The following is a 16,316-nucleotide window of genomic DNA, read 5'->3' as shown; positions in this document are numbered from 1 at the left end:
CACAATTATTTTTTTATATTAGTTGTTGTTTAAGATATATGGGTGGGGCCCACATTTTTAAAAAAAATTGGAATGGATATATATATATATATATATATATATATATATATATATCATAGAATTATGGGGTCCACAATTTTTTTTTTATATTATTTGTTGTTTAAGATATATGGGTGGGGCCCACAATTTTTTTTTATTAAATTGGAAACGGACGACGAAAAGTGAGGTCCACCTTTTATGGGGTGCACTTTTGTTTTTGTTAGTTTGTACTATTTTTATGCATATAATATCTATACATATACTATGTTCAAAATACGATTAATATAATATTGTAATTTGTGCTCCATATATATATATATATAATATGGGGTGCACTTTTGTTTTTGACATTATTAATTTGCACTATTTTTATGCACATATATATATATATATATATATATATATATATATATTATGTTCAAAACACGATTAATATAACATTATATTCGTGCTTTGTATCTAAAACTTTATTATATTAGGATTTGCTATGAATACAAAGTCTGCACTTTTTTTTTTTACATTGTTTGTTGGAATGGATATATATATATATATATATATATATATATATCATAGAATTATGGGACCCACATTTTTTTATATTATTTGTTGTTTAAGATATATGGGTGGGGCCCACAATTTTTTTTTTATTATAAATGGGAAACGGACGACGAAAAGTGAGTTGCAACTCACTCTTTTATATAGTAAAAATAAAAATATTAACAACCCCATTTCTTCCATAACCATTATTCCATAACTTTATTTTTTGAAAGAAAACAAAAATCAAAATCAAGAAACCAAAAAATGGTGAAAATGAAAAGAAAAGAACGACAATATAGAGAGGAAAAGGGATTTGTGGAGAAGAAGAAGGAGGAAGGTGGTGGGGGCGGGGCTGTGGGGTGAAGAAGAAGAAGGTTGGGGCGAGGCTATGGGGTTTGGCCGTTTGGTTGGGGGTGTGAAGAAGAAGGTGGATCTGTGGGGAGCGCGGAGGGGGGGGGGGCTGTGAAGAACAAGGAAGTAAAGGTAGGGGCTGAATGGGGGTGCGGGGATGGGGGAGGGTGGGTTGTAAAGAAAAATGAAGTATTTTTATTTTATTTTTTAATTGTATAATAATAATATATATATATATATATATATATCAGCGGGTTCGCCTTTTTGTATTCTTCACTCTTTTTTTTTTGTTTTTTGTTTTTTTGTCACGTCAGCATTTGGGGTGGAAAATAATTGAAAGGTAAATTGTTAAGAGGGTATATAAGTACAACTTAAGTTTTGTTGTTAAAATGAATTTTCGTGCCAAGTTGAAGGGTGAAATGATGTCTTTTCTCTTGATTATTCTCATTATTTTTTTCATTAATTACACCCTGCATAAAAAGTACAACAAGTATATGAAAATCAAGCAATAAAATTAATTTAACTGTCATTCAAGCATGAACAAAATGCTAAAATTATCATATAAAAAGATGACTTATCACCTGTCGTTAAAGAATTTTAACTCCTCAATGACACAACCAACGAAGAAAAAATTCGATTACAACAACAACAACAACCCAATGAAATCCCACAACGTAGGGTCTGGGGAGGGTAGAGTGTACGCAGACCTTACTCCTACCAAGGTAGGACGACAAAGAGAAAAAAAAATACGCAGACCTTACTCCAACCAAGGTAGGACGGCAAAGAAAAAAAATCGATTGTTAAAAAGAAACTATCACGTTTTTGCCATCCCTTTAGGATCTTTGCAATCTGGTTGTTAACATTCAACAACGAGACTTGAAGAACACATGACGATTGATATCTTATCGAATTTGGGCATTTAACGATCAAATTTCTTCTCGCTTAACGACATTTCATTTGTAGTGCATTTATCTGATCTCATTGATCTATAAAATTAATCTTATTTATATACATGAAAATTCATTTTTTTTTTTGAAGAACTTCCTAAAATATTTTTAAATTTAAATTCACTGATGTACCATGTAAAGGACGGACAAAGTGATTAGTAGTTAAAAATAAAAATTAGCAAAACTCAAAAAGTTAAGCGAACCAGATGATTTTCTATTTATATAAGTGGCAAAGGAGGACCAACACAACATTGACAAATTGTACAAAAAGTTGTCTGAGTTGTACACTAACTTGGTTTCTTTCCTTTTTTCCAGTTATGAGTCCACTTCATTTAACAAGTATTACAGTCAAATCTCTCTATAACAGCATCGTTGGGTTCAAATTTTTTCAGCTGTTATAGAGAATGACTGTTATACACCTATAACAGCATTGACATTTAAATAATATTTCGCTGTTATAGGCAAAAAAGATGCATAAAATCGAATTTTCATTTTTAATTGCCAAATTCTAAGCTTAATCACACTTTATATAGCGAAGGAAAATCATTTAATGATGAAAATATATAAATTCATATAATTGTTTTGGTTGTAATAGTGTATTAAATGATCAAATATTTTGTCAAAATCTCTACACTTATTATTGGTAATCATAGATATTCTATCTTTTTAAAGATGATTAATTGTTATATTACCAAAAAAGAAGATAGCTGTTATATGGGGGGTAATTTTACAAAGAACGTACTGTTATAAAGCTAGCTGTTGCTGTTATAGGTGAAATGCTGTTATAGAGAAGTAAAATATAACATAAAAAATTGGTTCCGAAAAAAATTGGTTGTTATAAAGAGGTGTTGTTATATGCGGGTGCTGTTATAGAGAGGTCTGACTATACTACTTGGTTTGCCACCTATTCTCTGTACACGTGTATTCCACTTTTATGTTATCATATTTCTTTACTTCTACACTTCATTTTATTACTGTATTATAAAAAGCACATGAAACTGTACTCTAAGCAGGGACTAACATGTGTACATTTGAGAAGTTTAACATTAATTCTACCTCTTGTGTATTTATTTTTTAAGTCCCCACGTGTCCGCAGTGTCTCAATTGTCCTTTTATTTTCTTCATTTGGCATATCGTCCTTCTGTCTCAATTTAAGTGTCTAAGTTTGACTAGACATGAAGTTTAAGAAATAAAGATAGATTTTTGAATCTTGTGGTTTTAAATTAAAAATGTATATAATATATTAAAATATCCTTTGAATCTTGTGATTATAAACTTGACATGTAGGATATTTGAATTGTTAACTTACTAAATATAAAAAGAGGCGGACATAATCAAAATAAGATAAATTTTAATAATAATTGAGAAATTAAGGGGAAAAATAAGAGGAAAAGAAACAAAATATAGAGACTCACTAAGGAGAATTGCGATATACTTTGCAAAATATACAAATCATAAAAATTAATTATAATGAGTAACAAATTAATCATGTTGAGCCCCGTGCATCGTTTCCAGAGGGGGTTTAAATGAACCCCAAAACTAAATAAAAGTCACTTTATATTTTCCCCAAATTGCAGAAAACCCCCACCCTTTTCCCTCACTTGGCTTTATTTCACTCCTCTTCTCTGGTCTCGCACAAACCCTTCTTCCTATCTTGAATTCTCCAAATTAGCCCTCATCTCATCGACGCCGTTATCTCGTCTTCAAAATCTCGCCGGCGAATGAAGTAAAATCTCGTCCTCAGTTTACTCGCAACGACCAGGTATTTCTCGTGTCTATTCCTCTCTTTTCTTTCTCTTTGTAACCCTAATTTGTTGTTTTTGTATAATAAAACGCCGTCGTTGCTTGTTTGGGTTTTGTTTGGTTTGGTTCGTTTACTTGCGTTTGTTGAATTTTAGTTTTGAGCTGCTTTTTGTGTGTGGAATTGATTTCTTGATTTTTATTGTTTTAGTGATAAAATTGGATTTTTTTTCTTCTTATTTTCGTAGCTTAGTTTAAGCTTCCTTTTGGTGACACTTATTTATTGTTTTTTGAGCTTGTAAATTGGAACTGCTTCCGTGAATTCTACTATTTATGCTATTTCTTGTGTCCTTCTCTTTGTTCGTTTTGTAACCCTAAGTTGTTGTTTTCGAATAACAAAACGTCATCGTTGCTTATTTGGGTTTTCTTGGCTTTGGTTTGTTACTTGCATTTGTGAATTTTAGTTTTGAGGTGCTGTTGGTGTGTGGAATTAATTTCTTGTTCCAGTGATAAAATTGCATTTTTTTTTTAATTTTCATAGCTGAGCAGTTTAAGCTTCCTTTTCTTTTCATAACTGACAAGTAAAATCTCATCTCAGTTACTCGGAACGAGTTCTCGTTTCTATTTCTCTTTTCTTGTAACCCTAAGTTGTTGTTTATATAACTAAATGTCGTCATTCGTTTTATGGGTTTTATTGGGTATGGTTCATTACTTGCGTTCGTTGAAAATTAGTTTTGGGTACCTTTGTGTGTGGAGTTGCTTTTTTATTTTTAATTTTTCTTGTTTTAGTGATAAAATGGAAAAAATATGTTAAAAATTGGATTTTTTTCTAGTTGAATAGTTTAAGCTTCCTTTTCTGTGTGTTGAGCACATCAGAGATTTGCTTATTTTAAGTATATATCATCTCTATTTCTCCTTTCCTTCTGTTTGGTCGTATTGTAACCCTAAGTTCTTGTTTATATAACAGAACGTTGTCGTTTGTTATTTGTGTTTTGTTGGGTTTGGTTGGTTACTTGCGTTTGTTGAATTTTACTTTTAGCTACTTTTGTGTGTGAAATTGTTTTTTAATTTTTGATTTTTTTTTGTTCTAGTGGTAAAATGGAAAAAATATGTTAAAGATTGGATTTTTTCTTATTTTTCTAGCTGAGCAGTTAAAAACCGGATAGTTTAAGCTTCTTTTTCTTTGTGTGTTGAGCATCAAAGATTGACTTATTTCAAGTATCATGTCTTGTAACCCTATCTCGTATAGCACAATCGGAGAATTTGGGATAAGTTGTTTTTTGGTGAAGTTTAGGGTTAAGTTGTTGTGTGTATAACAAGACACTTTCGTTCGTTATTTGGGCTTTCTTGGTTTTGGTTGGTCCCTTGCGTTCGTGAATTTTAGTTTTAGGTGTTTTTGTGGAACTTTTGTGTTTGGTATTGATTTTTTTTGTTCCAGTGATGAAATGGAAATAACATGTTAAAGATTGGATTTTTTTCTTCTTATTTTTCTTGCTTAGCAGTGTCTTGAGCATTAGAGATTTGCTTATGTCAAGTATCATGTCTTATATGTTTTAGTAGCCTCTATTTCTTGTTTCCTTCTGTTGTTCGTCTTGTAACCCTATCTAGCTTAGACTTTAGGGTTAAGTTGTTGTTTATGTAACAAAACGTCGTCGTTTGTTATTTGGGCTTTATTGGCTTTGGTCGGTTACTTGCGTTCGTGAAGTTTACTTTTAGATACTTTTGTGTGTGGAATTGTTTTTGATTTTCTTGTTTCAGTAATAAAATGGAAAAAATATGTTAAAAGTTGGATTTTTTTTCTTATTTTTCTAGCTGAGCAGTTTAAGCTTTCTATTATTTGTGTGTTGAGCTTCAGAGATTTTCTTATTTCAAGTATCATGTCTTGTAACCCTTTCTTGTATAGCACAATCTGAGAATACACCGGCGTTTGTTATTTGGGTTTTGTTGGGTTTGTTTGGTTACTTGCGTTTGTGAATTTTACTTTTAGGCACTTTTGTGTGTGGAATTTTTTTTTTTTGATTTTTCTCGTTCCACTGATAAAATGGAAAAAGTATGTTAAAAATTGAATTTTTTCTAGCTGAGAAGTTTAAGCTTCCTTTTCTTTGTGTGTTTGCTTATTTCAAGTAGCATGTCTTGTAACCCTATCTTGTATAGCACAAGCTTAGAAATTTAGGGTTAAGTTGTTGTTTATATAACAAAACTTGTTTCTTTTGTGGTGAAGAACCAGAGACTGTTAGTCACCTTTTTATTCACTGCAAGATTACCTTTCAGATATGGAGTTTGTTCATCAATTTGAAAGGGTTAACATGGATAATGCCTTAGAAAATTGTTCAAGTCCTGGAGATGTGGAATAGTTATGCCAACCTTTCTGGCAACAAAGAGAGATGGAGAATTATACCAGCTTGCATCTGGTGGTCTGTGTGGAGTGAAAGGAACCTTAGATGTTTTGAAAACAAGTGTAATTCTTTACAGAAGATGAAAATGAACTGTCTTGCTTTATTATACTTTTGGTGTAAACAGGAGTATTTGGAAGATCTAGAATCATTTATGGATGTCTTAGGTTTTATATAAGTTTTTGTTATAGGATTGCGGATCTTCTGAATACTCCTTTGTAACTATGAGACCTGCAACTGTTTGTGGCAGGTCTGATTTTTGGATAAATATACAAGTGTTACCTTTTCAAAAAAAAAACTAAAAAAAACTCCGTCGTTTGTTGTTTGGATTTTCATGGCTTTGGTTGGTTACTTGGGTTCGTTGAATTTTACTTTTGAGGTAATTTTGTGTGTGGAATTGATTTTTGATTTTTCTTGCTTTAGTGATAAAAATGAAAAAAATATGTCGAAAATTGGATTTTTTCTTGTTTTTCTAGCTGAGTAGTTTAAGCTTCGTTTTCTTTGTGTGTTGAGCATCAGAGGTTTACTTATTTCAAGTATCATGTCTTTTAACCCTATATTGTATGGCACAATCTGAGAATTTAGGGTTAAGTGTTGTTTATATAACTAAACTTTGTCGTTCCTTATTTGGATTTTCTTGGCTTTGTTCGGTTACTTGCGTTCGTTGAATTTTAGTTTTGAGGTACTTTTGTGTGTGGAATTGATTATTGATTTTTGTTGTTTCAGTGATAAAATGGAAAAAATATGTTAAATTGTTTTTTTTTTTCTGGCTGAGTAGTTTAAGCTTTGTTTTCTTTGTGTGTTGAGCATGAGAGATTTGGTTATTTTTGAAGTATCAGGTCTTATATGTTTGAACTGATTTACCTTGAAAACCAACTCATTCGACTTGTATGTTTATTCGAACTGGTTTTTTGTGACACTTCATTTATTGATTCTTGAGCTTGTAAATTGTACTCCCTTTGTCCCCATTTAAGTGTCTTAGTTTGGTTGGACACGGAATTTAAAAAACAAAGGGAGACTTTTGAATCTTGAGGTCTTAAATTAAAGATATGTCTAGTCCTTTAAATCTTGTGTCTTAACTTCGCCATGTAGAATGTTGGAATTGGAAAACTTACTAAATATAGAAGAGGCACTCTTTTCGGGACAGACCAAAAAGTAAAGTAAGACACTTAAATTGGGATGGAGGGAGTAGCTATTTTGGTGAATTCTACTCTTTATCAAGGTTATAGAATCTTTAAAGAATATATAAGACTATAAAGTCAGTCCATATGAAGAGAAAGTTGAGGTTTTTTTTTCTATTTATTGAAAAAGAACCTCTACAACTTGCTTAAAGCATGTATTTTCTTTCATTGCTTTCTTATTTGCATTATCTTGTTGTATGATCTGCTTGTGTAGAAGGGTCTTTGGTAGGAAAAATTTCTATCTGCTTTGCCCCAGACTTCTTAATGATTTCAACTCATACCCTTCTAAGAATTGATTGGCGGTGGCATCAATTTTTTCCTTTGCTCAACCCATGTCTTTTACTGTATGAAGTTTTTAATTATCTTAAGATTGTCTATCTCCCCTAAAATCAGTTGTTGTTAGGAAGAAACAACATACTTTGTTTCATGGATAACGTGTTCTGGCTTATTTATGTGTTTGTTAAAATCTTGTTGGTTAGAATCATTGATTTAAGAGTGTGAAAATTGAATTCTCCCGTTGGTAAGTACCATATGCCAATTGCTTGTCAGAAAAAAAGTGTTGCATACCATTTCACGTCTCTCACCAGAAGTTACGTGTTGTGATATGGCCTTCTCCCCCTTCTTCTGGAAAGGAAGTTACTTATAATTTAAGTTGGTTTTATCATTTGTTCATTAAACATTTTGACATATGTTAATACAACCTTGGAGTCACTTGCATATTGTGAATTTGACACTGTTTTATATTTTGGGTTTTATGCTTTTATTTTTTGTGTTTTGACTGTCTCTATGCGGTTATTTTTCCTGTTCAAATCCTGTGTGTTCCTGTCTCATTTATCTATAGGATGTTGCTCGGTGATGGTCATCTAAATAACTGCTGTTGTCCATAGTGACCATTTCATAATTCACGGATAACTTTCGTGGGGATTGAAGAGGTACCGATGGCTGGTCTGATGACTGGTGACCCCTCGACGCATCATGAGGCTTATGAAGGTGGCAGTTTTAGGGCTTCTCAAGAAAGGCCAGATGAGAATGGTGGTCGTTGGTATCTCTCCAGGAAAGAAATTGAAGAGAACTCCCCTTCTCGACTAAATGGTATAGATTTGAAGAAAGAGACTTATCTACGGAAGTCATATTGTACCTTCCTACAAGATTTGGGCATGCGGCTTAAAGTGTAAGTCCTTTTCTCTGAGGTGGATGCCTTTTTGTGTTATTTCGTGATTGGGTTTTAATCTTTTCTTTGAGAGGGTGCAAAATCTTCATATTTTTACACACTGTTAGAATTGCTAACGCATGACTTTGTTTAATCTAAAATTTTAGTTTGTTTGTTGATAAAGATGACTTGGAGGGTGTTTGGGTGGGCTAAAAGCAGGTCATAGTACCTTTTTTCTGAGTTGGATGCCTTTTTGTATTATTTCATGATTGCGTTTTAGTCTTTTCTCTTAGATGGTGCAAAGTCTTCATATTTATACACACTGTTAGAATTGCTAACACATGACTTAGTATAATCTTAAATTTTAGTTAGTTTGTTGATAAAGATGACTTGGAGGGTGTTTGGGTGGGCTAAAAGCAGGTCAAAGTAGTTTTCAAGTACTTCTTAGCTTATCTTGGTGTTTGTTAAACTTAAAAGGTGCTTTTAAACCAAAACAAGCCAAAAGGCATAAGTTGCACAATGCATGGCTTTTCAGCTTAAAGGCTAATTTTGGTTTGACCAAGTATTTTGTTTTCTTATCCCTCACACTTCTTTTAATCCCCAAAGCATCCTTCAGACCAAAAAGCTGTAACTCTACTGTTTGTTTTCTCCGCTAATTTATAGTTTTCCACCTCTGCCTTCCAGCTCTGTGATTTTCGATCTCTGGATTGTGGCAATAATCTGGAAGTGGAGTTTTTTTTTTTCTCTTTTTTGATCAAGAATTCGATTTGCATAGTGTTTAGTATGCAAAGCAAGGTTTTGCTCCCCTTTCCTCTCCGTTGTGCTTGGCCACCTAGACGCCAAACAAAAAATAGTTTTTCTTCTACAAAGCTAAGCCCGTATCCCACCCTAATGCAAGTAGCCTACGAATTCATATGTGATCTGTTAATGAGTGTCGTTTGGAGATAATTATTTCGTTGTCGATTAGATAATAATTCTATGGGTACCAGATTTCAATCTGTCTATTCTCACTCTAAAAAACAAATTATCTATTACTATATGTTCTGCTAATAAATAATTAATATTTATTAAGCATAATCTTATCTAATCAGTTTAGAACTAAAAGTGGATTGAGACATACATTAATTTGTTTTTGAATCAATTTTTAGAAATAAAAATCTTGTTGTAATCAGCTCCTTTATAGTGTGAACAGATGTAAGGATGTTGTCATTTTAACAGAAAAAAGTGCTTATCAACACATTTCTACCAAGCATATCAATAGCTTATTTTAATTTTCGGCATTTCTATCGGAACATGTAATTGCTTATTTATAAAAAAATCCGCTCCAACATTTAATGAATGCTTTTAACACTTCGTGCTTAAAAGCAACTTAAATTCAGCTAAGCCAGATGGGCCCGTGGTGTAATCTGCATTGCAGTTCTTATCATTGCACTGTCGAATTAAGGTTACTCTAGGATGTGTCGAAATTGGCTGGTCGAATTAGGTAGTTATTCTGCTTTTATTGTTAGATATGCATTTGTCTTGTAGAACATCTTATTAGGGAAACCTGTGGAGGAAGCTGCCTTCCTAGTTCCAACTTGGAAAAATGAGAGGTAATAAGGTCTGTCTGGTTTGAGAAAGGAGGTACTAAGGTCCATATTATTTTTCCAAAAAAAAAAAAAAAAAGGGGAGGTACTAAGGTCCATATAGCAACAGCATCCGTATCTACATTAGATGTATCTTTAGTATGAGCAATGCATGTGATCCTTTCCGTGCTGTCCTCTTATCCTTTTCTTAAATATTTGCTGAACATAGTTATTGTTTTTTTTGATAGACCATGGTCGTCAGTCAAACACAATATAGAACATTCCAAGGCTTGCTGGGGCTTTCTTGCTGGGGATTTTAAGGCACAAATAAAAGAATTAAAAATAGTTATGTAATGCAAGAGAAATAAAGTTAATATAGATACAGACCATGTCCAGACCATCTCAAGTGACCTTGCATTTATCCTCAATGCGTGCTACTTGCACCTTCTGGCGAATGTGGTCATTATTAATCTTATCTTATCTGGTATGACCGCACATCCATCTTAACATCCGCATATCTGCAACACTCATCTTATGGATATGTTAGACTTTAGCAGATGTTCTCACAAAATTACTTAGAGCATCCAGACTTTATATTTGTGGCAAGTTACGAGCATACAATGTGTACACTCCAGCTTGAGGGAGAGTAAAAATGGCCAAAAAACCCATACTATGTAAATATGAAAAGATTCCCATATCCCCATAATTAGGTAATTAGGAAGTTTTGTAGATGTAACTATTGTCTTTATTTTTTCCCATTTGTATGTCTTGCAAAGGTTATTTAAATCCCAATAACTTGTGAGAATAATCAAACAAACCTTCTCCCAGAATTCTTCCTTCTTGTCTTGTTTCTCATGAAGATTCTAAAAGATGTTAGTAACTATTAGATAAAAAGACGTTAGTAACTTTTCTTAATACTGAATCTCTATCCCTATTCCAAATCACTAAGATAACATTCATAAAGTTTCTTTAAGGTTGGTGTATGACTTTGCCAACTATTTTTATTGTCCATTCTTCTCCTCCTCATTATTTTATTATATTAGATATGATAATTGGATTATTATAGAGAGGCATATAGTATTGATGGTTTTCCTTATAAGAACACCTATTTTTGGTGCTTTCTCGGACTTGTCATACATGCAGCATCACACCTTATTTTCATTAAATATGAAATAAATCATTACCATAATGGTTCAATTGTTCGGTGCTTGCAGGCCTCAGGTAACAATTGCCACTGCAATAATATTTTGTCATCGGTTCTTTCTCCGGCAATCTCATTCAAGGAACGATAGGAGGGTAACTCTCTGTTTCAGTTATACCATCTATTGGGTCTATAGCATGTTGAGCCTTTTTTATACATTTGTTAAATGAAGACTGCATGACGTATAATCTTGAATATCGCATAGTGAATAATGGTGCCGGAGTCCCTGTAACACAGTGCAGGCATGAGCAAATGAACTTTTGGTGCCTAACTTACCTAGTCACAAGACATGGCATGGTTGGTATTGGCATCTATTGGCTCAAAAGCAATCGGTGCTTCTAGTTGGGTTTTGGTTGATTATATATATTGCATGAAAAAAAATGAAAGCTGCATAGTCTCTGATTGGTTTGCAAGTAGAAATATATATGTTGTTTAACAATAAAAAAAATATTTTGTTACCATTTTTGTGATCATCAAGAAATTGCTGAGCGCCGGTGGTGCATGGTTCAAAACTCGGTGGATAATGATCCCGCCCTTTAACCTTCTCTACTTAATACAAGCTTTTGTCCACTGACGGGTTTGAACCCGTGGCGTTCGTTTGACACCCACATAGAGAAGTTTATTTTTTTATCTTACTTTACATTTTTGTTAATACCTTCTTTGCCTTTTGGCTTAGTTCAAGTATTGTATATGTTCTTATCAGCTATCGTACCTTGCTTTTTTAACAAAATTCAAGAGAAGCAAGGGTTCAATTAAGAAAAGAAAAAGGAAAAGGGTGGACTAGATGTATCTTTATCTTACCTAGCGATTAGCGTTCTTAAACACTACTTAGTAGTTAGGTTATCGAGACAGTGAAAATTGGAGATTTCTGGACATGCGATTTTGTAATTAACTAGTTTGTTGAGCTTCAAATCAGCAAGCATTCAGCATCTGGTAGTGTCCAGCACAAAGGGGCACCAACTTTTGATTCTCTAAGTCCAATTCCTTTCATTTGACTAGATCAAATTTGCCATACCTACTAAAATATAACAGACCGAAGATTGTCAGACCTATAAGCAATTTGCTCATGCGTATTATGCGCAGATTCCCAATTATGTCAAAGGTGAAGCAGTTCAAAATGATGCATTACTTTTCAAATTGTGAAGTTTGTGAAGAACAATTTCCGTTAGATGTCTTGGTTTTTTATGGTGCTAAACAACAACATCATACCCAGTTGAATCCCACAAAGTGGGGTCTGGGAAGGGTAGTGTGTATGCAGACCTTACCCCTACCTCGGGAGATTGAAAATTTACCTTATCAAAAAAAAAAAATGAAAATTGAAGGGAGATTGGAGAATGATGGGCAACAATTCAAGAAAATTTCACAGAATTAAGAAATTAGGAAGGGGAAGGAAGGAATATTGGAGGAAAATGTGTTTCTCATCTTACCTCTATAGCTGGTTGAAGTGTCTTGAGTTGGTAGGCCTCTTGTTTATGGTTCTTTCAGATGGAACATCGAAGTTTGACTTCCTAGGTGTATTCTGCTGTGCTCGGGTGGGCTTTATGTTCTATTTTATATTGGTTATTTTCTCTCTAATGAGATTCCCTAGGTGTGTTCTGCTGTGCTCGGGTGGGTTAGTCTTCGTTGTGTCCCTCTCAAGCACCATCCTCATGAATAACCCCTAGATTGTGTACTATCTAACTGGTAGTGCCAAGAGATTAGTAGGAATCCTTCCTGAACTAGTTCAGTAGCATATTTAATTGGAATTTTTCTTGTTTTCTTCAACCTAGAATAATGGTGTAGTTGCAGTGCCTGAATAATTAATCAAACACGTCTTTTAGCCCCATCTAATCATGTCTAGTATGACACTGGACAAGAAAAAAAGATCAGTGCCCCACCTAATCATATGAATAGTATGCTGTTGGGCAAGTTTTTTTTTCTTTCTGGAAGGACTCTGCCAGTCATTTATAGTGCATTTTCATGACTATCTTTTTGTTTGACTGGTTTTTGAAGTGATAATTTGCATACTAGTTGGGGAAATAAAATTTGTGTTACTAGTAAACAATGGACATCCTCTTATCATTTAAAAAAAAAAGAAAAGAAAAATAATGGACATCTTCACGGGCGATAGTTCTACTATGGATCTTTTGAATCATTGGATGAATGTGGGGAAGAGAAATGGAGAGGAAAATTGGTGGAAGATCATCCCAGCATGTATTTGGTGGTCAGTATGGAGAGAGTAACTCTAGACATTTTGAAGATACTAGCAATTCCATTCAAAAGATTAGGATGTATTCTCTTAGTTTGTTCTTTTTTTGGTGTAAACTGAACTTATGGGGGGAAGTAGAAGATTTAGTAGATTTAATTGGTAAAATGCAAAAGATTACAGATCTGGTAGGAGTTGTTCCCCTTTGTTTTTGTTCCTTTTGATGATGTATGTTCTAATTTCAGCACCAGTTATGGTGTTGAGTTTATATAGATTATACAAATGGCTACCTTTCTCAAAAAAAAAAAAAAAAAAAGCTTATTTTTGTGGTAGTTAGTACTAACTAATTTCTACCCAACTTCCGTACCTTTTGCAGACTGTTGCCACAGTATGCATGTTCCTAGCTGGAAAGGTTGAAGAAACTCCTCGTCCCTTGAAAGATGTTATACTTGTTTCTTATGAGATCATTCATAAAAAGGATCCTGCAGCTATTCAGAGGATCAAGCAAAAGGTATTGCCCATTGGCCTGGTGATTGTGCTCTGTACGTATCTATTAATTCCATCTTCTATTTTTAGGTCCGCCTTTAGATTCTTTGGCCGTATAACTTGCTTCATCATGCTTATATCTGGAAGATTTGGCCTTTTGGTGACTTTGGATAGTTACCAGTTCAGTTTGTGTTAATCTGGTTCCTCTGGTACCTTGAATCATTTCCAGGGTCTTGGTATCACATTTTAAAAGAGTTTGAAAATTTTGCAACGTTATGCAGGAAGTATACGAACAACAAAAAGAACTAATTTTGTCTGGAGAGAGGGTTGTTCTTGCAACTCTTGCTTTTGATCTTAATGTACATCATCCATATAAACCCCTTGTCGAGGCGATAAAGAAATTCAAGGTTGCTCAAAATGCCCTAGCTCAAGTTGCATGGAACTTTGTGAATGATGGGTATGATGTATTTCTCTTCTATATAATTTTTGTTGGTACCAATTGATGGTCACACTTATCTCTAGTTGACGTGGGAGAGCCGCGTGCAGGCTTCGGACGTCCTTATGCTTGCAATTTAAGCCCCATCACATTGCAGCAGGTGCCATTTTCCTTGCAGCCAAGTTTCTCAAAGTAAAGCTCCCATCTGATGGAGAGAAGGTTTGGTGGCAGGAGTTTGATGTCACCCCACGCCAACTGGAGGGTTGGTGTCTTGCCTTGGATATGTATACTTTATGAAATTTGTGGTATTGGATGAACCCAGTCTAGCTTACTTTCAAGGATTCTGTGGCCACATCAGTACATGGAAATTTTCTGAAATGAACCTTTTTGATTTTTTTCTTTCTAATAGAGGACTAAATTTTTATTGGGCGGGGAGTGTTTAGTACAAACAATAATACATTAGCTCTGCTCTATCTGACTTGTATATTCTTTACCCTTGCAGAGGTGAGCAATCAAATGCTAGAATTGTATGAACAAAATAGAGTACCACCTCAGGCTAGTGAAGCAGAAGGAAGTGCTGGTGGAAATCAAAGGCCTGCTGGAAAAGCTTCATCTGCACACGAAGAGCATGCTGCAAATAACAGTAACTCCCTGGGTGGAGGTGCTAATACAAACGCAGGAACCTCCAATCCTTCATCCTCTAGGGAAAATCCTGATCAACCGTATGCTGATAATCACGGTGGGCTTCCAAGGCCAGCTCAAAATAGCAATAATGACTACGGAAGTGCTGAACATAACCTGTCAGACGGTATTGGTGATGGTGAGATTAATGATAGACAGAAGCATGAAAGAGAGCAGGTGGCTTATCAGGGCGGTGCAGCAGAGGTACAAAGTAGATCAAGGTATGGTTCTGAGAGCAACGCTGAAGATGATCAGGAAGAGAACACTAGGAAAGCCGAACCAAGGCATAAAGGGGAATTAAAGGAAAAGTACCATGGTAGAGCCCTGGAGAACAAGGATGGTGCAGTTGGCCAGTCACCACAAGAAGTTAGAAAGATAGATAAAGACAAGGTCAAAGCAGCTGTTGAGAACAAGGTCAAGGCAGCATTGGAGAAACGCAGGAAGTTGCAAGGGGATGTAACCAAGAAAACTGATGTTATAGATGACGATGATCTCATTGAGAGAGAATTGGAGGATGGAATAGAACTGGCAGCTGGAAATGAGAAAAACAAGCGGGACAGAAAAGAAAGCTGGTCCAAGCATGAGAACACACATCATTCAAAGCTTCAAGATGAGATTGGGGATGGACATCACCAAGGGTCAAAATTGAAGTCTTCACGCGGAGAAGAGTTTGACTACGTCGAGGAAGGGGAACTGGAACCATATGATGATACTGACAGGGGATATCGGTCACCAAAGTCAAATAGTAGGAAGAGAAAGGCAAGTAGTCCCTCCGACAAATCGATGGAGGGAAAGCGGCATGAATATTTTCCAGATGATAGAAACAGGCCTGGGAGGCTTGATTATAATGAGAGGGACCACAAAAGGCACATGCAGGAAAATCATGCCTGAGATTTCTTGTATGCTCGCAGCAGCATTTCTAGCTCTGTTGAACATGCTGGACATTCTGATCCGAGGAGTGAGTTTATTTCAGTTTTCACAGCTATATGCTAATTTTTTTTCTAGAACTTCAATTGGTGTACGAGCAATATTTATAGAACGGAACCATATAACTCTATTCTCCAGATGATTTTGAACTGCTACCATATCCAGCTCCACCCTATTTCCCTTTTCGATCTCTCAAATATGTTGTGCACTTTGTAAGAACGGATTCTTTGTAATTGTCCGAGTTGTTAGTGGCCTTCAAAATGTTGTCCATTTTTTTCCTGTACATTTGATGGGATAGTTATCCTTTACTACTGCTGAATTTTCTATGTGATTTGAGTTATATTTCTGCGTACTTGGTGCATCATTCAGTCCTTGTTTTTTCCCGTTTCTGTTAATTCAGGATGTCTTTTTTTTTTTTTCTCCCTTCTCATTTTTGTTCTTGGGTGGATCTTCAATGAAAGAATATACATAACTTATATCGCGGACACATATATTCA

At 34.6% G+C, this 16,316-nt stretch overlaps 1 protein-coding gene across 2 annotated transcripts; it reads left to right on the top strand.

The window, feature by feature from the left end:
- Nucleotides 1–3,444: 3,444 nt before the first annotated feature.
- LOC132607593 (cyclin-T1-4-like) lies at nt 3,445–16,171 on the top strand. Of its 2 annotated transcripts, none has more exons than XM_060321630.1 (7): nt 3,445–3,636; nt 8,076–8,359; nt 11,118–11,199; nt 13,666–13,800; nt 14,057–14,232; nt 14,322–14,473; nt 14,714–16,171. In XM_060321630.1, the coding sequence occupies exons 2-7, from the start codon at nt 8,127–8,129 to the stop codon at nt 15,781–15,783; spliced, it is 1,848 nt and encodes a 615-aa protein (XP_060177613.1). In that variant the 5' UTR covers nt 3,445–3,636; nt 8,076–8,126; the 3' UTR covers nt 15,784–16,171. The 2 variants fall into 2 exon arrangements, with proteins under 2 accessions (XP_060177613.1, XP_060177612.1); XM_060321629.1 differs by having other exon boundaries at nt 8,030–8,359.
- Nucleotides 16,172–16,316: the final 145 nt, after the last annotated feature.

This window comes from Lycium barbarum, chromosome 8 (assembly GCF_019175385.1).
Source record: "Lycium barbarum isolate Lr01 chromosome 8, ASM1917538v2, whole genome shotgun sequence".
In the NCBI taxonomy this organism is placed as follows: domain Eukaryota; kingdom Viridiplantae; phylum Streptophyta; class Magnoliopsida; order Solanales; family Solanaceae; genus Lycium; species Lycium barbarum.
The sequence above is the reverse complement of the archived record's forward strand: the minus strand, read 5'-3'. Positions and strand labels throughout refer to the sequence as shown.

Coding starts and splice junctions, on each gene's coding strand:
- LOC132607593 (XM_060321630.1), top strand. CDS start 8,127: ATGGCTGGTCTGATGACTGGTGACCCCTCGACGCATCATGAGGCTTAT. Junction 11,200..13,665: donor ATTCAAGGAACGATAGGAGG/GTAACTCTCTGT, acceptor TACCTTTTGCAG/ACTGTTGCCACAGTATGCAT. Junction 14,233..14,321: donor TGGAACTTTGTGAATGATGG/GTATGATGTATT, acceptor AGCCGCGTGCAG/GCTTCGGACGTCCTTATGCT.